Source organism: Solea senegalensis, linkage group LG17 (genome assembly GCF_019176455.1).
Source record: "Solea senegalensis isolate Sse05_10M linkage group LG17, IFAPA_SoseM_1, whole genome shotgun sequence".
Lineage (NCBI taxonomy): Eukaryota > Metazoa > Chordata > Actinopteri > Pleuronectiformes > Soleidae > Solea > Solea senegalensis.
In genome coordinates, this window is record NC_058037.1 from 18,031,682 (window position 1) to 18,056,697 (window position 25,016).

Below are 25,016 nucleotides of genomic sequence, written 5' to 3' on the forward strand. Positions count from 1 at the left end.
GTTGTGCTGAAAATGTCTGTGAAAATGTTTCAAATGAACAAAAGAGTTAGAAAATGCATTTTGTCTTCATTGCAGCAGATTCTTCTTCTTCATGGCGGGAGCACCACCTGGTGGTCACAGCCTCAGCAGGTTGTATCATGCATGAGTCCAAACAAAGAAAAAGATCAATGTACACATCCACTTTTATTCAATTGAGTCATATAGGAAACACTATCAGTAAGTTAATACATCAGATACAATGACATTAGCTTACACACATTAAATGCTCACATGTGAATGAATGACTCCTCAAACACAAAACTACAATACAAACTCAAAATAGTGGTGACACACTGAAGACACAACAGTAAAAACACTCAGGACACAGTGATACGAACGAGGACAACACAGGTTTGACAATGTGATGCTTCTGTACAGACACACACACATACACAATAACAACAACAACAACAACAACAATAATAATAAAACAAACAATGACAAGTGATAATACATGCAATGAATCATGTGTAGTCCAAACACTGGAGTTTAGTTAAATCTACTATTCCCTCTGCACAGTACTACCTGTCAGTCATATGTCAGGTAAGACAGGAAATAATGAGTCAGTGACTGGCTTCAAAATAAATGTCAACAGTGCTACATGAGTTGAACAAGATTAGTAAAGTATCAGATTCTCAGCAAGGACAATACCAGCAGTATATGTCAAATATAAAAATGTTTAAACTCAAGAGCATCTGAGGCAATTTGTGGAGAAAATATAAAATCCTTATTAAATCATGGAGATCTTACAGGTGAAGTTGCAGCTGAATATTGCTCTTCAAGAGTTAGAACATCTACTGTCATTGAGCCAAAGCTCCATTGTGCCTCTACAGCGCTGACCCCGCTCCTGTTATAGATTGGAAAAAGCTCATTCAGGGTTTGTTTTAAATTTGAATTCCTGCTAAATAAGAATCATTTTACCTACATTTCACACACCAGGCATTTAATAGTGAAAAAGACTTTGTCAGGACCCACATCAGGGTGCCTCATTTTCCTTTTATGTAGTCTGTCACGTTAGACTTTTTTGAATTTTAATGTCAGCAGTGTTTAGAACGTTGCAGACAGAAAACAAACAGCTCTATTATTCTGCAAACAGGAGAAACATAGTGAAACTGAGCAGAGAACAGCCAATTCTCAGTGTGAGGAGCAGAGCTGTGATGCAAAGAAGTGAGATGTTCCTCAGAGACAGACATCAGCATCACACAGTGTTAGTTTTTATGTTACAAGATCCATCTTCATCATCTTCATCATCATCAAGAATCCATCCTTGTCCTCCAAAAGAGTCTACTTGTACTTCAGGGCCAGCTGCATAAGAGGAATCAAACTGACTTGATTACAAATACATATTTGAATAATACCATACATTATTTGTAAAACCCTGTGTTATAGTTATGTGTTCATGTCACCTTGTGAGCAGTGTCTGCAAACTGCTGAGCCTTGTGCATCACGTACAGAGTTTTGTCCTCAGCTCGTGTCAGTCTGTCTCCACGCTCGCCCAGAGCCACGTTCATCCTGTGAACTACATTACCCTCAGTGCTGCCTGTGGCACGTTGGCCAAGCTGACCTACACACACACAGAGTGTAAGTGGAGAGGTCAGGGAGTGCAAACACATTATTCACTGCAAACATTAAACATTTGACCTCACAAACTGTTCCATACAACCAGAGTTAACAACCAAAGAGGGAGATTGATGGACAAACTAAGGAGACTGTGTGTGTGTGTGTGTGTGTGTGTGTGTGTGTGTGTGTGAGTCTGACAGTTACTGACACCACTTTGCATTGTCTCTCTTCAGATTTAGACCGTATTTCATGGAAGTCTGAAGTTGAGTGTTAAGTAGGCATAAATCATTTTTTATTTGGGGTCTCGATGTAGCAGGTAGCACTGTTGCCTCAGTGACTTATACAACCAATAAAATAATTTAACGCGGTTAACGCAAGTTTTACTTCTGGTGTATGCTGCCCTCTGATATGAAAGCTGAAAATGATCCACTGCCTGCAGTCAGTCAGATACTGTAGGAGCGACAGAGATAGTAGCTGAAGATGGAGAGGGGTGAGGGATTGTTGGGCAGAAGGTTTCATTTCAAGAAGCTGAGTGATGGAACCACGAATGTCAAACAGTAGCATGACTATTTGCTGAGACCTGCGCAGAGGAATTCCTCCACATCGCCAACCCAGTAAGTTGTAAACTAACCACTGTAGGCACAGAAATCACAACAACATTATGAGAAATCACAATGCAATTTAGAGAAATCACAACATTAAGAGAAATCAAAACGCAATTAAGCAAAATCACAACACAATTAAGATAAATCACAACACAATTAAGAGAAATCACAACGCAATTATGAGATATCACAACATTAAGATAAATCACAACGCAATTAAGATAATTCAAAACAACATTAAGAGAAATCACAACATTAAGAGAAATCACAACATTAAGAGAAATCCCAACGTTAACGCGCAATTAAGAGAAATCACAACGCAATTAAGAGAAATCACAACACAATTAAGATAAATCACAGCACAATTAAGAGATATCACAACATTAAGATAAATCACAAAGCAATTAAGATAATTCAAAACAACATTAAGAGAAATCACAACAACAACATTAAGAGAAATCACAACGCAATTAAGTGAAATCACACGCAATTAAGTGAAATCACAATATTAAGAGAAGTCGCAATGCAATTAAGCAAAATCACAACAACATTAAGAGAAATCACAACGCATTTAAGCAAAATCACAACGCAATTAAGAGATATCACAAAATTAAGAGAAATCACAATGCAATTAAGAGAAATCACAATGCAATTAAGAGAAATCACAATGCAATTAAGAAAAATCACAATGCAATTAAGAGAAATCACAACGCAATTAAGCAAAATCACAACAAAATTAAGAGGAATCACAACAAAATTAAGAGAAATCACAACATTAAGAGAAATCACAACAATATTAAGAGAAATAACACACTAAAAATAAATCACAACATTAAGATTAATTACAACAACATTATGAGATATGACAACGCAATAAGATAAATCACAACATTAAGAGAAATAACAACTAATTTAAGCAAAATCACAACGCAATTAAGAGATATCACAACATTAAGAGAAATCACAACAATATTAAGAGAAATCACAATGCAATTAAGAGAAATCACAATTAAGAGAAATCACAACATTAAGAGAAATCACAACGCAATTAAGCAAAATCACAACAACATTAAGAGGAATCACAACGCAATTAAGAGAAATCACAACGCAATTAAGAGAAATCACAACATTAAGAGAAATCACAACATTAAGAGAAATCACAACAATATTAAGAGAAATAATACACTAAAAATAAATCACAACATTAAGAGAAATTACAACAATATTATGAGATATCACAACGCAATAAGATAAATCACAACATTAAGAGAAATAACAACAACATTATGAGATATCACAACGCAATATGATAAATCACAACATTAAGAGAAATAACAACGCAATTAAGTGAAATCACAACACAATAAGAGAAATCACAAAGGAATAAGAGAATTCACAATGCAATTAAGCAAAATCACAGCAAGATTAAGAGAAATCACAACAATATTAAGAGAAATAACACACTTAAAATAAATCACAACAATATTAAGAGATATCACAACGCAATAAGATAAATCACAACGCAATAAGATGAATCACAACATTAAGAAAAATCACAACAACATTAAGAGAAATCACAACGCAATTAAGAGAAATCTCAATGCAATTAAGCAAAATCACAACAACATTAAGAGAAATCACAACAACATTAAGAGAAATCACAAAGCAATCAAGCAAAATCACAACAACATTAAGATAAATCACAACAACATTAAGAGAAATCACAACGCAATTAAGCAAAATCACAACAACATTAAGAGAAATCCCAGCAAATTAAGCATCAACAACATTAAGAGAAATCCCAACGCAATTAAGCAAAATCACATCGCAATAAGAGAAATCACAACGCAATTAAGCAAAATCACAACAACATTAAGAGAAATCACAACAACATTAAGAGAAATCACAATGCAATGACACCATATGAAACAAGTTCATTGAGGTTAAGCACAAAGCTGGCACATGTCCCAGCCATTACACTCTCCCTGTCAGCGGGTTCAATGGTACACTGTGCTCCCTCTCAGTCACAAAACCCTGTGCCTCTTAAAGAATGGCTATTGTATCCACTGCCTCAAAATAAACAAAGTTTTCTCTCATCTGACCGCCACATCACAGAGAAGCCTTTCTGCTGCAACACAGTAAGGACAATAGACAAAAAGACAGAAGAGAAAATGACCCAGAGAGAGAGACAAGTCCTGACAATGGTGTTCTACAGCATAGGTAAGCAGAACATCTGAAGGAAGTTTGTTGTTTGTTGAGTCCCACAATACTCAAAAAGTGACAATTCTGTGGTGACATTGCTGTTGTGATTGGTTGAACAGATAATGTAACTGAGACGCTGCAGCGCTCAGTGAGACATGGCTGTCAGCAGTGATATTCACTTTATCTTAGTTTGTTAACCGAGAATATCAGTGTTTGAGCTTGTGGGGAGCTGCTGTATTTCTCAGGTAAATCTGAATGATTTTACACAAGAGTTAACAAATAGAGATTTAAACTTATTGATGGAGAAAGCAGTTGTGCAACACTTCCTGTATTCTATGATGTAACATTGTTTATATTCTCCATAATATTTGGGGAGGTAATGTGAGCAGTTTACAAAGCAAAACTTTGGTTTCCAAAGTCTCATGATGAGATGAAGCAGGTCACATGTTATTACGATATTGTCGACTTAAACTACAGTAGATTTATTCAGGTCAGACTAATAATGGATAGAAATTAGGCCTTGGTTTCCGTGCTAACAGGCATGCTTTCACTGAGAGCAAGCATGTTTCTATGTCTCAGACTGGTTCTCACTGAAGGGGGTGTGCACAGTGTTGTCAGCACTTACTATGTGTCCATATGACCGCATGTACACACAATACAACCACACTTAAAAAAAAAAACAAGAAACTGAAATACCCTTTTAAAGTTCTAAATCTGTCCCCGAGAAGAGGATGCAGAGAAAAGTAATGAATCTGTTTTGTGTATTTTGAGCCTCAACTTCACCGTTCATCTTCTTTACCTCTGGACTTCAAACGTGTTTTGACAAGTTAAAGCATTACTTTCACTCTTTCCACTATTTGTAGCAAAGCTTTATTGCCATTGTTAAAAGAAGGGGTTAAATTCATGCTGGTGTGTCGGGCTGTGTCGGGTTTGGACTTAAAGGCCCACGGGCCAGGTCGGGTTGGGTTGTAATTTTCAGGCCCGTTGAGAACTCTACTGTGTACACACAGAATATGTTCGGGTACAGTGCTGCTGTATAGGTCATCTGTGTTCTGGAAGCACTCAGAGCCTAAAAAAACAATTGAAAAAATGAATGAAAATAATGCTTTGAGTAGAGTTGATTTAAGAGAGGTGAGGGTAAATGTGTAAACAGAAATGGTCTGCCTCAGTAGATGATACAACAACATTTTATGGGTGCTCAGTATTCAGGTCTGCATCTGTAAATGGATTTAAGTTAAAGTTCTCAACGGGCCTGAAAATTACAACCTGACCCAGCCCAGGGGTCTTTAAGCCTGAACCCGAAACAGCCTGACACAACAGCATGAATTTTCCCTTAACCGGTGCACATGCCATTGGCAGTGATGTCTGCATCATTCTGCACCTAGCAGCACAAGATGCAGAGTGGGATATTTGTCCCCCTCCAGTTCATGCTGAGCATCATAACAAGGATAGAAAAATGACACTAATACGCCCAAAGTGTTGGGGATTATGCATGCATAAGGAGCGTCAGGTCTGCCCCTCTGCATCAAGCAGGCTGCCGGATTTACAGATTTACTAAGATTCACAACAAACAACATGTCATTTGCTACCTGCAAGAAATGTGTTTTATTAGCAGAAAAAAGGAAGCCCGAGGCCCGACCCGACTCGTCCGCATATTTGGCCTGACACGATTGAAATACACCACAGGTTTCAGCCATTACAGGAGCTAGATGAATCTAGGTACAAGAGGTTCATCAAAGCCACAGCAGAGAAGGTGGTCCCAATTAGTAAGCTCAAGGGTGACAAAAGCTAGAGACAAGTTGAATAGGGTGTTTGAACGATACAAGGACACAACTGTAGAGAACAGACAGGAGTACAGGAGTCAGGCCAAAAGAAGCTGAAAGAAACCTACATAACAGTCGTGGAAGAATCTCAACAACAAGATCAGGGAGGTAGAGAAGGCTCATGTGACCGGCAAGCATGGACAGAGCTGGAAACTTATAAATGACATCACTGACAGAAAGACAACTACTTGAAAACTCTTCTTTGAAACCCCCTGGCATCACAGAGGAAGATGAGGAAATTCCTACAGTGTTCGAAGACCTCGATATAAAGGAGGGCCAATTTGATCAGGAGGAATACGGGAAAGCAAAGAAATCCTTGGTTGAAGGAAAGGCCAGTGGGGGAGGACGGGATACTGCCAGAAGTTCTGAAGAGATGCGAAGGGTTAGACCAAATCATCATAGACTTTTGCAACAGGGCACTGATGAGAGGGGAGAAGCCTGAGTGGTGGTCCCTGTTAAACATCGTTCCTACACCCAAATCTGGTGATCTGAGACTGGGGGGCAACTACAGGGGCATCAGCTTGAGCTCACTAGTAGCCAAAATCTTTAACAGGATGCTGCTGAACAGAATAAGGCCAGCTATGGATGAATATCTGAGACACTAAAATGGGTTCAGGGAGAAAGATCAACTGTCGGACACATACTCGCTCTGTGCAGACTGATCAAGGGCATAAGGAGTCACAACTTACTTTACTTTAAGAAGGCATTTGACACCATCCATAGGGGCAAGATGCTAAAGATCCTGAGGGCCTACAGCATCCTTGAGCGGATTGTTACAGCCATAGGTAGGCTTTACAAAGACACCAGGGTTAAAGTGATAACCCCAGATGGAGACACCAGGCCTTTAGAGATACAAGCAGAAGTGCTGCAAGGTGAGACCTTGGCACCATACCTATTTGTTATAGTTCTGGACTATGCACTCAGGGGAAAGAAGAAGAGCTTGGCCTCCAATTGGTAAGGAGAAGGAGTAGAAGAATTGTTTGTGTCTTTCCTTCCTTCCTTCCCTCTCTCTCTCTCTGTATTCTCATCATGCAGGTTGCAGGATCCAGATCCAGTTTTCGAGGCTATCCATATCATACATATCATCACCATTATTATTGTGCTATAATTAAAAGTCGATATCATTGACTGTATAAACCTGTAACTTGATACAGTTGTTGTGTATCTGCTCCTGGTCTCTCTCTCTCTTCTGTCTCTACCTCATCTCCCTCTTGTCCTTTCTCTCCCCCCTTTCTGTCCCCCATTTTCCTTTCACCCCAACCGGTCGAGGCAGATGACCGCACATCTCTGAGCCTGGTTCTGTCAGAGATTTCTTCTTCTGTTAAGAGTTATTTCTCTCCACTGATGCCTAGTGTTTGCTCATTGTGTGAACTGTTGGGGTTCTCTGCTCTCATTGATGTTGTCTATGTACAGGGCCTTGAGATAATGTATGTTATGATTTGGCGCTATACTAATAAAATTTAATTTAATTGAATTGAAGAATTGGACCTGGACTTTGTTGACGATATAGCACTCCTCTCTGAGGAAATCCTGCATGCCCAGAAGCTACTCCGGAACGTAGAAACCTCAACTGCAATGGTGAGTTTAAAGATGAATGCGGGAAAAACCAAGTTCATGGGATTCAACCAGCTGAAGCCATTCTGTATGACGACCACAGACGGATCTGTACTTGAAAAAGTGGAAGATTTCAAGTATCTGGGAAGTCAAATGGAAAGCACCTCCCGAAAAGCAGCAGCATAGAGAGCTTGTAACAAGCTTGGGGAGATCTGGAAGTCAGACCCGTCGAGTCAGCTTATAGTATGTCTCTTTCTTTCAACAGTGGAGTTAAGTACTCTTATACGGCTGCGACGCATGGACAGTCACTCCTAAATTGGAGAAACAGCTGGATGGTTGCTACACGAGGATGTTGAGATGTGTTCACAACATAAAATGGGAACAACATTGCACAAATAAAGAGCTGTATGCTGGACTCCCCAAACTATTCGATAAAGTACGAGCCAGACATCTGAGGTTTGCTGGACACTGCTTCAGAAACAACAGGGAAGGAGTGTCCAACTTGGTGCTGTGGTCTCCATAACACAGGTAAAGGAGGCCTGGAAGACAGCCCCTCAACTACAGTATATGGATGTCTTGAAAAGGGACACCGGTATACCTGCTGATGGCATAGGGAAGGCGATGCAGGACAGGAGCTTCTGGGCTGCCAGTGTGGTTCGAGTGGCAGAGGAGAGCTGACACAAGTCAAGTCTTGCCATAGTTGATTGCTTTGCAAGTGTGTTACTGACCTCTTCCGTGAAGGTTATTTCACAATGAATTAGTTCCTCAGCCTATATGCCCTTTAAATAATGCATTAGCAACTACATTAATACATTCTATCTCATCCAGTGAACAAATATAAGCTTTAGTTTTTATTATTTTTTCTTTCTAATATTTTGAAGTTTAAGGTTATTGATAAGTGAAAGATGCAGGGTCTCCAGCCAACACTAGGGTACATCTGTAAGTCATGTTACTCATGCCACATGACACGGTGCAAGGCTGTGATTGGCTGCAACATGAGTCATTCATTCTGTTCTTCATGGGTGGGTCACTCACGTTACTGGAACTGAACTGACAAAGTGCTTCGCAATGTCATTCGCCAAGCTAAAGCGACACAAAATTGACTTAAAATAAAAAAAAATATTGTTTGAAGTCTCAAAAATAACTTAGGCAGCAAACTAAACTGAGGGAGAGGGGCACAGGGAACCCCTAGCAGAGTCTTGGGCAGAGCAAACCAGCAGGACGAGCGCAGGGCATGTAGCATGACGATCTTACAGAGGGTGAAAGACATTGGGATGCATTTGAAAGGGAGACTGAATGGGAGGCTGATGAGGATTATGAGGACCAAGTGTGGAAGTGGGTGGGAAGCTCAGGTGAGGGGAATGAGGTGATTGCAGATCTGCAATGACAGGAGAGTTAGTAATACACACGATAAACAAAACACACTCCCTAAACAGGTGACCCTGTGACATAAAAAGCGAATCACCTGCGCTGTCTCTCTCATCTCCGCTGTGACTGGCAGCGATATTCCCGCTTGGCTTTATTATTATCATTATTATTATCGTTGTTATTGACAAATACTCTGTGTGGCCCACAAAACACCACCTATGTTCCTTTTTGGCTCGCCTGCTTCTGAAGTTGAATAGCCCGGGACTACACCTTCTGATGAACTTGGAAAAGAGAGGAGTAGGGCTAAGTGGAAGGGACAAGGAGTGAAATGGGATTGAGCCTTACAATCAGCTGATGCTCACATTTATGTGTTTTGCTTTATTTTGATGTACTATAACAGTTACTGCAAATTTAAGGCAGACACTAAAATGATCCCTTGGTAGCTCCCCATTTTAAAAAGCCTGGCACAACATGCATGTGTAAATGATTGTGGCTCCTTCCACTATACTGACGATAGACATCCTTGTGGACTCAGTCCTTTGTAGTATTTGAAGGATGCTACACCTTGGATTCTAATGATGTAACATCCTTGAAATCCAGTTGCTCTAAATCAGGGGGGGCAATTATTTTCCCCAAGGGGCCACATGAGAAACAAAAAATATTGTTGAGGACCCGGCCAAATTTGAATTAATTTTCATTTAATTTTATCTCTTTTATCTAAAAAAGCAGTAAATTGTTTTGTTTTGGTGAAAATTGGGCAGCAAACACACAATAATCACAATAACTAACCAACTCCATAAGAAATATCAAATGACTACACTATATAATGAATACTATTATACTATACTACTGTGGTGTAGTGCAGTGAATATGTTGTCGAACACAACCACAACCCACAGAGCACACCTGCATGCTTATGCACACACACACACACACACACACACTAATGCTGCAATCACACCGGGTGAGTTCACATACGAGTGACGGAGCTTCGCTGGTTAGATAATAAGATAATAAACTGAGACAGAAAAGAACCACAAACATCGTTCTTAATGTTGTCTTCGACTCCTTTGTGCACTCTTCATCAGATAAATTCTTGTGTTTGGTCACGCCGTAGCGATTCAGATTATAATCCTTAAACACAGACTTGTGTAGCATAAACTAAACACACGGCGTTACCTTTGATGCCTGTAAAGAAATATTTAACAGTCCATGTCTTGTTGACAACGCGCCATTCAGAATTAACTTTTCTTTTTTTAACGTGAGCCGACATTTTTAGGGCCCAGGGGTAACTGGCTAGCGTCACCTGTCACTGTGCAGACAGACGCAGATACGTGTGTGCACACGTCAGGCTTTTCAAAATAAAAGCAACACAGTTGTATTGCATGCGCAGCATAAATACTTGTTCATCGGTGTTTATGACATACCGTAAAATGTCCAGGTTTGCTCTAAATAGATTTAACACACAGGCTTTGTGAGATGTAAAGTAAACTAATGACATCACTGTGACATAGTCAGTCAAAGTCACCCCCGATTATACAAAATGTTGACATTTTCTCACAGCTGACAGTTTGATAAGTTTTTGCAGGTAAAACACAGATGTGTTGTCTTATTGTGACCATGTATAATACTTGTTTAAACAACAGCTTCACAGGCCGAGTAATTACTTGCTTGAATAAAGTTTGGAGAGGTTTCAGCTCATCCAAGAGGCTTCTTCAGTTTGAAACTGCAAATCCAGTTGGCAACAGTTAGCCACTAAAAAGGACTATGACCTGGATGAATGAAAACCTTCACAGACACAGGCTGAGTAGGTCTAACCATAGCTAGTTTACTATATATCAATGATCACATGACTGTGACGGCAGCCTTACATCGACCTGGAGATTGAATTTGGTTTGCAATCATCATTTTCTTCATATGGTTCAAGAAGGCTTTGCAGCGATAGATGACAAGATTCATCGTGCAGGCATCTGAAAGGACAAGTACATCATGAATCATACATCATGGTTTACATATGAAACAAGGCAATCACAGATGGCAGACTTAACCCCATTCATGCAACAAGCCTCTGATGCCCTCTGTTGGTCATAGTGGCAAGTGCAAGTAAGTGCGGAAGCACACACAGACACACAGCGTCACCAAAAACAATACTTCACTACCACAAAGTAATTAACATACATCATATAATATCACGTAATATCACATGTTGCACTACCTCCTGTGAGTTTAGACTGGCAGTTGATGAACTCTGTCTGTTTTGGAGGAACATAGCTCTTCCGTCTGGCCAGCAGGGTTCTGGAACCAGAGGCTGGTGAGGAATCAGTAGAACCATCTCCAACCTCACTGTGAGCACCTCTCTTCTGGCGGCCCAGCTTCCCCAGCTTCCCAGATTTTCTTATACTACCAGATTTCCCCTCCAAGTGGGTCTGGCATGCATTGTACAGGATCTGGACAAAGATACACTTCTCTGCTGATGACCCAGCAACCCACTGGTCCACAGCGTTGTCAAACACCAGGTCAAACTCTGGGCTGTCCTGGAAGAGTTACAGGAGAAGAAAGTGTATACTTACTGAACACTTAACACCCAGGTTATAACAACTTAAGCTTGGTGATATTAAGCATGATAATGCAGAAAGTCTCTATCAGAAGGCAAATGTTGGCCATAAAGAGATGCAAATTAAAAAAAATACTCAAACGAGTGTCACTGGCATCACATTTTACTCCATGGTGTTTGATGCAGGATTTAGTTCCACATCACTGGTACAGTTGTAAGGGCATGTCTATATAATTTCGATATGCAAAAATAAAAAGAGGGCAAACACATGCTGCAATGTAGTTTTGTGACAAAACCTTTATGTTAAGTATATTGTTTGATGAATGCTGTGTGTAGGCATGTAGCCATGTATAAACTGGATTAAATAATATTGTTATTGTCTTGCAAGTGGGCAGGGTTGTCATACTAAGGATTTTAGGGGGATTATTTGAGTATTATTATTTGTGTATTGGTTATCACATAAGGTTCACATTAATCAGTGATACAGATGTTCATCTTTTTTTGGACCACTTTCCTCAGACTCAAATGATTTGGTCACTGTGGAAACTTTGATCGTATAAGTTGATGATTTTTTTGTCAAATACATTTTAGTAACAGGCCACACGGTGATGTAGTGGTTGGCACTCTTGCCTTGCAACGAAAAGACCCGGGTTTGAGCCCCGGTTGGAACAAGGGCCTTTCTGCATAGAGTTTGCATGTTCTCCCCGTGTGTGTGCGTGGGTTCTCTCCGGGTTCTCCGGCTTCCTCCCACAGTCCAAAAACATGCAATGTGGAGATTAGATAAATTGGACACTCTAAATTGACCATAGGGGTGAGTGTGAGAGTGAATGGCTGTTTGTCTCTAGTTGTGTGTGTGGCCCTGCGATGGACTGGCGGACAGTCCAGGGTGTACCCCGCCTATCGCCCGATGTAGCTGAGATTGGCACAGCACCCCCGCGACCCTCTGGTAGATGATGACTGACATTTTCATAACATACCCTTTTAAACTCAGTGACCTTTTTTGTAGCACATCATACAAATCCCTGGGGCCTCATATTAGCCTCTCAGCATTATTTTTTTTGTTTCCTGAAGTTGCCACACCGTGTGCCTAGTGGTGATGTTGATCTGGGACTCGTGTATGAGGCTGGGTGGAAGTCCTCAGAGTGTAACCACTGGCCATTGGGCTCCCACATCTGGGAACTGTCCAAGATCCATGAATTTTTCACAACCTCTGTCTCCATAAAGATTTCACAGTGCTGCTGACCTTGTTGGGGTTGATGCCGTTGACCTGTTTGAGCTGCTCCACTGTCCACTGGGTCCTCCTGGTGAAGGTGGGGGAGCCACTAAATTTCTTCACCTTTGTAATGAGGAGCTGGTGTGGTCTTGTATTAGTCACTGTGTAAACAGATCAAGTATCAAAAAGGCTCTTAAACTTCTTCAGGGAGCAAACCAGGGACAGAGGCCCACTCCCACTCACACAGACACTTAACAAAAGGGTGACATGCATTCACAAGTGGTGGTGTGCTAGTTCAAAAGTAACACCATTTTGAACAGGAACACATTGGTCTGCTATTATTATTATTATCATTATTATTATTATTATTATTATTATTATTATTATTATTATTATTATTATTATTAATAATAATAATGATAATAACAATTATTATAATAATAATATCTGCTGTGAAAAGTGAAAGACAAGAAAAGATAAATAAATAAACCCCACGTGGAAGGAATTAAGACACATAAATTCAGATTTTAGAAATAAAATTGTTGTTATTTTACTACCATCTAATTGCAATAATAACTGCAGCACACAAAAATTACAATGTGAGCAAGAACAACAAAGGAACAAAAAAAATATTTTTATATAGAACTAGTTTAAAAAAAACATCGTGTGGACATAAAGGAAAAGAAGAAACATTTCAGCACTTTAACAGGGATATTATTTATTTAAATGGACTTTCACTGGGTTGTTTGCCAAATAATTAACTTGATTTTATTACTGGCAAAATCATATGTTCACATTTCTGTCATGCTCCGCCTTCCTCCCCGCCTCCGTCTCTTTCTTTTTTCCCTGCACTCATCTCAGCATGTAATCAGTTCACCTGTGGCAGGAGCACACCTGCTCCCTATCCCCTCAGCAAGCCTCTACTTATGTCCTGGTTCTCCAGCCTCTCTACCAGAGTGTTACAGACCTCTGTGTGGTAACGGCGTGGCTCTCTTGAAGATAGCTCGTTCTCTAATACTTAGTTATTTGTTTGTCTTCTGCTTTGTTAACTCCTGCTCTCCTATGCTCAGAACACATGCATGCTGTCACTGACGCTGAACTGAACTTTAAGGTAGTAAGTTTAGAGTTATATTTGAGAATTGTTGGAAATTGATTTTTATATAGAGATGCTGTAAGGTACATTGCATTCAATACAAGTGTTCAACTTCATTTCATCCCTCAGCAGGGTTACAGGCTTACAGATGAGCTGCAGAATGGATGCAGTGTGCTCTGATACACACAGCTCCGTCAATTTAAACTGCTTGAGTCTCGCCTCTGCACAGCTGGACAGCTGGAGTCTTGCAGTACTTCTTGCATGGAAAAACACTGTATATGTTAAAAGGACATATAAAACATATATGGTAAATATAAAATAAAAAAAAATAATATAATTTGAATTGAAAATTATTTCTCAATTGCACAAATCCTTCATCAGAACACTGGAATAACACTTAGAGTAAGAGAAGCCAGTTATTACACTATAAATATGGCAGAAATATACACAACAATAAGAGCAGAGAGCAACAATAATAATATCATTTAAATTAAATAGAGTAAATAAAAATATTTCTTTTATTGCACAAATCCGTCATCGGAGGCTGTTTATAATAATATAATAATATAATAATAATAATAATGTTAATTTTTTTTGCTGGGCACACTTCCCAGCTCACACCAGGAACATTGGTGGGGTGAATACCGGCTACTACACCCTCGATGACTCTGCATATCCTGGCTCTTAAAACCTTTCCATGACACTGGACGACTCACAGCAGAACAGCAAACATTTGTCGGAGCAGGTACTAAAAATAGTACCTGGTACCAGGTACTATGCTAGTGGAAACGCTGTTTAAAGTGAGGCGAGGCGTGTCGAGCTGGTGGAAATGCACCATTTGTTTGCTACTGCTGCTGCAATCTGGATACTGGAGAGATTGTTTTCAGTTTTCACTCCATAGTTACTCCTCAGCATTTGCTTTAAAACATTATTAAATAAAAGAACAAGTTGTATAGTGTTGCTTCAAATTACTGACATGTAGTGTAGTGGCAAATGTTTGTGTAGCTGTTGCAACATTTTTCCACTTTTATCTCTCACAGATAATCTGTTGACAAATAAAATGCACACAAAAACAGATCAATCATTTCCATAACATGAAGCCTGCACTCTATGTTCACCAGTAGGGGCAGTAAAAGAAGCTTGAGCCAGTCAGCTGACAAGCTAATATTTGTAAAGGACTCATGTAACTATGGGTTAAGTACATTCCATGAATGCTTAGCCAAAATTGGAGGTCAGACCTTACCTGACACACAGATGAATGTTGCATAGTGTGGTTTAGTTCCACTCAGCAGGAAGGACATCCTCTTCCTTTTCCGCCTCCACACCTCAACTGCCACCAGCATCCGCTCATCACGAGGAATGAAGATTTCTTTGTTGATGGCAGACTGAATGTTCATTGTGTTCCTGCGACCTACACAAGTGATGGATTGACACAATCTGTTTAGACACTGAGCTAATGTTCCAACAGTGGCAGTGCCTGAATGGAGCCACTGAGGCACACTGATGAAAACAGCTGATCAGACAGACAACGGCATGTAGACTAGCGGAGCTGGGAATAGAACCCACAACCTTCAAATTAAAAGAAGACTCGCTCTACTACCTCTGAGCTACCAGTACAAGTTTATTTGTATAGCGCCATTCTTGCACAAAGCAATTCACAGTGCTTTACAGAGGCAAGTAAATACATAGGCAATTAAAACAAAATCAATTATAGAAAAAAAAACAATTTAAAACATTAAAAAAAATGTCAATTCATCTGTTCTGTGTTTGCCGTCCCTTATTTGTCCTCGATGCGAAAATGAAAGTCACAGGGCTTACTCTTTCACCTGTTCTTCCCATTTCATCTTATCAGTTCCCCTTTAACTCTATAAAACATTGGAATGTAATTTAAAATCATTAAACATCATTAAACAAGCAGATGTGAAAGTTAAAGTGGTTAAAATTGGCAATATCAGAAAGCTGCAGTAAACAATCATGTTTTCAACCGTGATTTAAACAAGCTGACAGTTTGTGCTCAGGTGTTCAGGGAGCTTGTTCCACAGGTGAGGACCATAGAAGCTGCTTGGTTCTGACCCTGGGGACTCTGAGTAAACCTGTCCCTGATGACCTGAGGGGTCTGGATGCTTCATACTCAATGAGCAGCTCTGACATGTATTTAGGCCCAAGACCCTTCATTGACTTGTAGACCAGTAAGAGGATTTTAAACTCGATCCTTTGACACACAGGGAGCCAGTGCAGTGATTTAAGGACAGCTGTGATATGGTCCACTTTCTTGCTGTTGGTCAGGACTCTGGCAGCAGCATTCTGGATGAGCTGCAGCTGCTTTTTACTGAGACCTGTAAAGACACCATTACAAAGTCTAAACTACTAAGAATAAATGTATGAACAAGTTTTTCCATGTCTTGTTTTGAAAGAAATCCTTTAATTTGTGCAATGTTTTTGAGATGATAATCGGCTGATTTAGTCTTTATGTGAAAATTCAGGTCTGAGTCCATAACTACACCAAGATTTCTGGCTTGGTCTGTGGTTTTTATTGTCATTGAGTCAAGTTGCCCACTGACTTCAAGTCTCACATTTTTGGGACCAAAAACAATGACTTCTGTCTTTTCTGCATTGAGCTGGAGAAAATTCTGGCCCATCCACTGATTGACTTGTTGGATACACTCACTCAGTCACTGTAGTGCACTGTAGTCATGTGGTGACACTGTAATATAGAGTTGTGTATCATCAGCGTATGAGTGGTATAATCTGCAACATCACCATTGTGTTGACTTAACATACTACTCCATTTCAGGGAAGTTGATATAATACAGTGTAATTTGGCTACTACAATGGGACGTGATGCAATTTCAACACTAGTCTGGTTTTTTTTCAGTCTCAGTCTTAGACTTGACTTGGTCTTGGTCTCGATACCCTCTGGTCTTTGTGTTGTCTAACCTGAACTAGCCTTCCCACAAGTTGGTGGGTATAGCAGGCCATTACGGAAAATGAATGTCAGCTTTATTTATATATGTATATATATATATATATATATATATATATATATATATATATATATATATATATATATATATATATATACATATATATATATATACATATACGCCACCTTCTTAACCCCTCCACCCTCACTTAGTATATCCCTCAGTTCAAATCTCTGGACCCCAACACCCCTCAGCTTGTCCCTCATCACCCTCCACTACTCTTCATATGCCCTGCACCCCAGCAATACATGCTCCACTGATTCCTCCTCCCCACATCCCTCACAAAACCCTGTTTGATGCCTGTCTACCAGCTTCAATGTCCCAGCCTCAACTTCATCCGTCCTTTAACACTATGCTGCACCTGGGAAAAGTGCAGACTTTTCTGTTCCCCTAATTATGTTTCCCCAGATTATCCCCTTTGCCTCTGCATTGCTATTACTAATATGCATAGTAATCCTCTCCTTCCTTAATGCCACTCTTTGCCAAAGCACCTGCCTCTTCATTCCCCCCAGTCCTACATGTGCTGGGACCCACAGAAACCTTATTTTCTTTTTAATTTAATACAGCAGATCCTGCCTGCTACAAGAGTGGAAGGACCTTAGGCTAGCCAACACTGAAGCTGAGTCACAGCAAACCAACACCCTCTCCACCTGAGCATGCTCCACCCACCCCAGCGCCACCAGAAGAGCCATCATTTCCACAGTGTACACACTCAGTCTATCCGTTGTCCTCCTGTTGACTGCCACACCCCTCCCTTGAAAATGACAGATTATTTGCCACCATGGTCTAAACTTCCACTGCTATGCTGATGATACTCAACTCTATCTCAGCACATTTCCATCCACTCAGCTCCCTCCACAATCACTTATCAACTGTAAAATCTTGGTTCAATTCAATTCAATTCAATTTTATTTGTATAGCGCCAAATCATAACATACATTATCTCAAGGCACTGTACATAGACAACATCAAAGAGAGCAGAGAACCCCAACAGTTCACACAATGAGCAAGCACTAGGCATCAGTGGAGAGAAAAAACTCCCTCTTAACAGGAAGAAATCTCTGACAGAACCAGGCTCAGAGATGTGCAGTCATCTGCCTCGACCGGTTGGGGTGAAAGGAAAAATGGGGGATAGTGGAGAGGTGGGGGACAGAAAATGGGGGGAGAGAAAGGACAAGAGGGAGATGAGGGAGAGACAGAAGAGAGAGAGGGAGACCAGCAGCAGATACACAACAACTGTATCAGGTTACAAGTTTATACAGTTACTGATATCGACTTTTTAATTTACAAAATAAACCTCTAACCTGCTCCAAGTAAACAGCCGGTAGACAGAGTTGATTGTGGTTGGTCCAAAGTCTCTCCTCAACAAGGTGGGAGATCTGCCGTGCATACGTGGAGACGCAGCAATATTAAACTGTGGAACTTATCACAGTGTTTCAAAATAATATTATTAATGTGTCTGCAGTGACAGACGTGAATTATTCTGTGACAAACAATAAACTGATACAACTACGTACATTTGAACATATGTGGATAACATCAGAGAGGACACTGAAGACGAAACTGATCCTGTGTGTGAACACGCGCACACACAGGTTTGTAGTGTGTTATCCCTTCTTTCGACAAATTCACCCTGAATGCATTCCAATCACCCTTCCCAAAAACCCACCAAGAGTTACCACCCCTTAAACCCTGACCACCCAGTGTGCACGTTATACCAACGTCAGGTCCAACACAGACTCAGACACAATTTACCCTTGTCCCCCTACCATCATTAAGGCACACTAAGCCGCTCTCATCCATCAATTCTTGTATCATAGCTTCATTCACATCTGTCTGAGATCATAGTGATATGAGCATTAAAGTCAGCACACCAAACCACCCTGCGCCAATTCTGCCCCCTGACCTCTAATAACCCTCTAACTCCAACCTCTTACACAGATTGTAGTAGTTAATCACCGCCACCTCCACCCCCTTATCCCACACATCCACAATAATATATTCTGAATCAACCCCCTGAAGGGAACACCTAGCCTTATAAAAGTAACACACCCCCTGCCCCTACCACCATCCTCCCTATCCCTACGCACTGCTGTGTACCTATATACCACAAAATCCAGTGATGGCTTCAGCCATGTTTACTTAATACAAATAACATCGGGTTTTCCGACCAGTTCTCTTAGAAAATACTTGAATTCCTGACTGTTAGCCAGTAGGCTACGAGCATTCCACTGTAAGAGAACCCCATTAATCACACCTACAAATCCTGTCTTCCTCTCTTCCTCTTGGACAACCATCTCCCTCGCCTCTTGTCTGCTCACTGAGCCCTGTCCTCTCACCACCCTCACAGCTTCAGCGTAGGTGAGCCCTCCCTCCACTCTCACTTTTTGAGAAGCCTCCACCAGGGTCAGGTACCGACCAGGGAGAGGAGAGCCCAAGCACCAGGCCATACTACATGCAGATGCATGAGACACTGGGGTCAAGGTCAGCAATATCTCCCCCAGTACTTGTAGCATCCTGAACTTCAAACAAACAAAGTACAACAAAGTGGACACTTCCACGTATGATTCATTCATGTTTCATGATGTCATTTACGAGGCAGAGCATTCTCAGCTATGATGCAAACCCTCTTGCAAGAATAGTAGAAATATTCAGACCAACATATGACAGAAAGGGTTCCCATGTTTTATGGAAAACATCATGCTTACTATGTAGTTTACACATCAGGTAGTCCAAAGCAACATATTACATATTATTAAGTGTCAAAAAGCCTTTTTGCTTTTGCTATTGGGATCATGACAGAAAATGACATGGAAGCCAGATTTTGGCTATGGTCTTAAGGAGTGCATCTTCCCTTACTGTTGAACTGCTCCTACTGAGCACGCAGGATGAAAATAACCAGACTGAGGGAAAAGCTGCTTCCTGTGAGTATGGAGAACTCAGAGATGAACTGATAAGAGAGTGGTGCTGTGGTGTTACGGGTGAGAGTGTGCGACGTAGATCTCACACTTATATCAGCCATGGAGATATGCCGGGCTGCAGAAATGATGGATGTTAGGACCAGAGAGTGTGCATGTCACACAGGGATATCAGCAGCGATCCACACCCTGGTAGGACCGCTTCAGACAGGACAAGCTTCAGAATCACTCACAGGTCTCAAGTGAGTCTATTACTTGCAAATACTGTGACAATGCACACAAGTGTGGGTGTGGCCTGTGCCCAGCATACGGCAAATCATTTTGCTAAAGTGTGCATGAAAACTAGCCAAGCTACATGACAGGTGAACTACATGACAGGTGAACACAGCAAGACACTGTAGCACATGAGGACAACAGCAGGACCAGCAGTGAGGCCCACATCTACTCAACTGAGAGTAAAGCAGCAGTTAAAGGACAGGCTAGGAAATAGTTTGCCAATTTAAAAATGAATGGTGTCACATAGAACCAACATGTAATGTAATGAGCATAAGAGACAAGAGAAGACTAACATGTTACTGTCCTCAGGAGCACTGCAGGACTCATCCATTAACCAAGCAGCAGCTTGTCAACATGTATGATGGTTATGTATTCAATGGCCCCTTAAATCACTCCCATGGGAAGTTCACTTTAAACTAGACAGCAAAGTAACCCCAGTGCAGGCTTCTCCATGTAACGCACCAGCAGCACTTAAGAGATGCAGAGATGGCCACTTAGCCTCAGTGTCAGAGCCTACAGAGTGGATGAGCAACATGGTGACAGTCAGAGAGACAGAGAAACTCTGCATCAAGCCCACGTCACTCAGTCAAGCTTTGAGGAGGTCTCATTACATAACGCCAACCCTCTTGCAATCCAAACTGGATGTGGACAGCAGCTACATGACCACATTCTGGACACCTGCAGGCAGGATGTGCTGGTCGAAGCTGCCGTTCAGTGTGTCTGTACCCCCTCTCTTTAGTATTTGTTGTGTTTTGTTGCTATTTTGTATTTGTTATTTTGCTGTTGGCTCATGTTTTTATCTCTCTCCATGTATTTTAATATACTTTTGTAGTTCTCTGTCTTTCATCTCTCCTTGTTACTCCTATTATACTGCATGTATGAACTGTAACCCACATATCCCCCACAGCCCTGAGAATGCTACCCATCCAAACACAGTTACAGTAGCCAACGCCTCCAACACTGCCACAGTTTACCTCTTCTGTAAATGGCCTGTTGTGTTTTGGTGCCTTTATCTGTGGTAGATGGGCCACTTTGATGGTGCCACACTTTGTCTTATATTGTACTCTTTGAACACTCTGCACTGGCTGTCAACTTTCCTCTCCATAGCTTTATATAATTACATTTATCTTACATGATACCAATATTTTGCTAATTCCACTCTGCACACAACTTAAAATGAATTATATTTAAGCATCTCACACACATTTGTATTTTTAAACCTATGTATTTGTTGGTACTTGGTCTGACTAGATGAAAATATGTAAGTAATTCATTCATGGATTGAATCTAAACTTTGCTCCAAGTATATACATGTATTGAATAAATCACAAATAAAATGAATGGCCAAACTCAGCTGCTGGAAGCTCCAGCTAATCACCTATATCTCCCTTTGCTTCTGCTGGTCCAAGCCATAGAGGACAAGATAAACAAGACTTCACCCCATTCACGCAACAACTGTTGGTCATGTTGGCAAGTGCAAGTGCGAAAGAACAGACAGACAGAAAGCAAAAATATTTACAGCCTTTAAACAACTTCTCCACAGCCTCCTTAGTTAAAACTAAATATTATGAATAGGTTTTATAGTGATAGAGTACATGATATAATCATCAAAAAACAAAAATGTGCTTTATTATTGTTTGTTTTTACATTTGAAAATTAATATAACAATAATATTAATATTTTAGCATTAAAAATATAAATATAATTTCAGTTACATACTGGTGTATTAAGCATTACAGAAACATAAACTATGATTACCAAAGCTGGTCATTTAAGGCAGCCATGTCTACTACATCAGTTAAGCACTGTATATTGTTGTGTTTTTATTCCTCTCTTTTGACAATGATAGATCTTTGAACTTTCTTTAGCCAGTCGTTTCCCACAGTTCTTCAGAGTCTGCAGCAGTTAGATTTTCTTTATGATCTCAGAGACAATATAATGAGCATATGTCATATTTAATGTCTGTATCACACTTATACTGTATGTCTCCCTTCAGGAAACAAACAACAACAATGTGCATGATGTTTTAACATCTTTTTTCTTGTTGTGTTTACTGTATGTTATAGTGTTGTATGTGTTTCACACTCTGCTCGGCCAGAGTCACGTGCTGTACGTCACCCTTTAAAGAGGAAGTTGTGTCAGCAGCCTGTAACTCTGGGGCTCCACATCTACTGCCCTGCACAAGACACAGGGCTAGGTCAGGGAGATGACCTTTGACCTGGTGGGAGTTCCAACAGAGGCAGAAAACATCAGATGGGCCGCAGAGAAATTTAAATGAATGGGTAAAATGTCACAATTTCATTTCACACTGTACTCTAGTACAGTACAGTACAATACAATACAATACAATAATGTGTAGGCTTTATGTTTGTAGTAGTATTTGTCATTATTTATGGTAGTTTGTAGTTATTTTATATTTCTACTTGGTATCTGTTTTTATATTTATAATTCAGTTTTGTTTTCAAATAAAGAAAGGAAACAACATCTGAATCAAATATAACAGTCTACAAGAAAGTAGACTGAAAGGCAAAATGTGTATCATCATAGTGTGAAAGGTAAAAATAAAGCCTCACGTGAACATAACAATATAAATAATAATAAACAACATCACATGAGTCTCAAGGAGCTCAATCACAGGAAACACAGAAACCGAATAAACTCCTGATGAACTAATCCAACTCAATGAACTGCATAAACAATGTTCTGTTTAACTTACATATAGCCGTATGTCCCACAGTAAACAAAAGTCTTACATGCAAATGTTCTACATTAACATAAATACACTTAATTCAGTTTCATTCAAAACTTTTTTATTTCAGTTAACGAACAATGAATTCAATGAATAATGAGTTCATTGAAATACTTCAATCATAGCTGTTTATCCACAGTGATGGTAGAGTGAAATCTCAGCTGACAGGGCAGTAGGTGATAGGCGGGGTCTCACCCTGGACAGTTCACCAGTTCATCGCAGGGACACACAACTATTCACTCTCACTCTCATGGTCAGTTTAGAGTGACCAGTTTCTCCCTCGCACACACGAGGAGAACATGTGACCTCCATGCAGAAAGACCCTTGCTCCAACCAGGGCTCAAACCTGGGTCTTCTTGCAAAGGCAAGAGTGCTAACCGCTACACCAACCGTGTTAAATCACAAGTATTTCCTTTATTTATTTAATATTTAAATATATATAGGTATAATGTATTTAAAATATTTTACAGAAGTATCTTATTTATTATTGATGATAATAATAATAATAATATAATAACAGGAATCATAATAATAATAATTGATTCAATAATTAAATTCCCTTTTATTGACAAAATAGGTTTTTCATTTTTTTCATCAGAAAGGACTTAAATTCTTATTTATTAAGCATAGACAATTTAGATCATTGTAAATTAACTTATATCTCTGTCTAAGTCAAATATCAAACATATTAGTACCTTATTTGTATTGAAGCTATTTAACGGTCATGTAAAATAAAAGCATTGTCAAATGTCATTCAAAGACAGTGTTTACAGCCTCAGTGCTTTCACTTCTTTATGAACCGAGTTACACATTTCTAAGGCGACTAATTAATGAAAAATAAGTCTTTTTAAAATAACAAAATGATAGATTTTATCCATGACTCTGCCCTGCCAGTAAAATACTTTGAGATTCTCCTACCTGTGATTGTCCTCTTTTCCAATTGTGTGTTTCCAGACCAGGGAGACAATGTTGTTGTTGTTAGATGCACAGTCAGTCAATTGTGAAATTCCCAGGACCCTGTCATGGATTTATACCCCGGCACCAAACGGAGAGCCAAATGTTGCTTTGGTGGCACACATTCACCCCATTTGTCCCCTTTTGAAGAGGTCAGAGAACAGTAAGCAGCAGTTGTCTTATGGCCACACCCACTTTAACTGCACAGGGGTGGGAGGGTATGATGTGTTTTTTGTTTTTTTTTGACACCCACCATCTTTGGCATAACAGACAAAGATCTTGTGTGTAATAATTACAGACATCTCAAGGTGATACTGCATATTCTAACAAATATTATTCCCAGAGGGAAATTCAATTTGCCAAAGTTGCTTCAGGCATCAAAAAGAATTAAAGAATCAAACTAGAAATAAAGTTATAAGAACTAGAATGAAAGTAAAGTATCAGAATACATTTAAAATATATGGTATATATAATAATATTATAATTATTATAATATTATAATAATAATAATAATAACAAAGTAAAATATAGATAGAAAATGTACACATTTAAATGAAATGATACATTATCTCAAACGTTCATTATCTCTCAAGTTTTGAAGTTGGTTCAGAGTGAGTCTCCTTTTGGCCACAAGGTGGAGTATCGGCTAAAGTGAGCACAGCTCGGCAGTAAACATAAGAAGGCCATAAGAAGATAGGAGGTTAATAAGAGGTTGGGGTGCTTTCTTTCCATCACTGGTGCCATGTCGTCATCTCAGAAGATACCACTGTGTCTGTGTCCAGTTATCCTCATGTCTTTCAGCCGCTAAATAATCCATCTGTTTGTTGTTCATAAGCTCCAGAGAAAGTTTGTGACTTCTGTAATTTGAAGCATGCAGTGGCTTCTTCATGATTTCAACTTATACAACTTATACAAAATAACAATATTGGATTTTAAAAAAATGTTTGTAGTTTCCTCGACTTGTTGCTGGTCACATTGTATCACCAGTCAAGTCTGAAGTCTCTTTCATTCCATTTGGACTGTCTGTAATCTGTGCATTTTTCCTGTAAATCACATGAATTTAAAACATTTACTAAAGTTCTATGATCCCAACCTGTCCTCACGTACACATAGGTCATAATTCC

At 39.8% G+C, this 25,016-nt stretch overlaps 1 protein-coding gene across 3 annotated transcripts; it reads right to left on the minus strand.

The window, feature by feature from the left end:
* Window positions 1-164: 164 nt before the first annotated feature.
* stxbp6l (syntaxin binding protein 6 (amisyn), like) lies at window positions 165-24,368 on the minus strand. Of its 3 annotated transcripts, XM_044048611.1 has the most exons (8): window positions 23,857-24,367; window positions 18,300-18,374; window positions 15,255-15,422; window positions 12,949-13,079; window positions 11,367-11,685; window positions 11,023-11,121; window positions 1,446-1,603; window positions 165-1,344 (listed from the first exon to the last, which is right to left on the minus strand). In XM_044048611.1, the coding sequence occupies exons 3-8, from the start codon at window positions 15,406-15,408 to the stop codon at window positions 1,324-1,326; spliced, it is 882 nt and encodes a 293-aa protein (XP_043904546.1). In that variant the 5' UTR covers window positions 15,409-15,422; window positions 18,300-18,374; window positions 23,857-24,367; the 3' UTR covers window positions 165-1,323. The 3 variants fall into 3 exon arrangements, with proteins under 3 accessions (XP_043904546.1, XP_043904547.1, XP_043904545.1); XM_044048612.1 differs by lacking the exon at window positions 18,300-18,374 and having other exon boundaries at window positions 165-1,367; window positions 23,857-24,368; XM_044048610.1 differs by lacking the exon at window positions 18,300-18,374.
* Window positions 24,369-25,016: the final 648 nt, after the last annotated feature.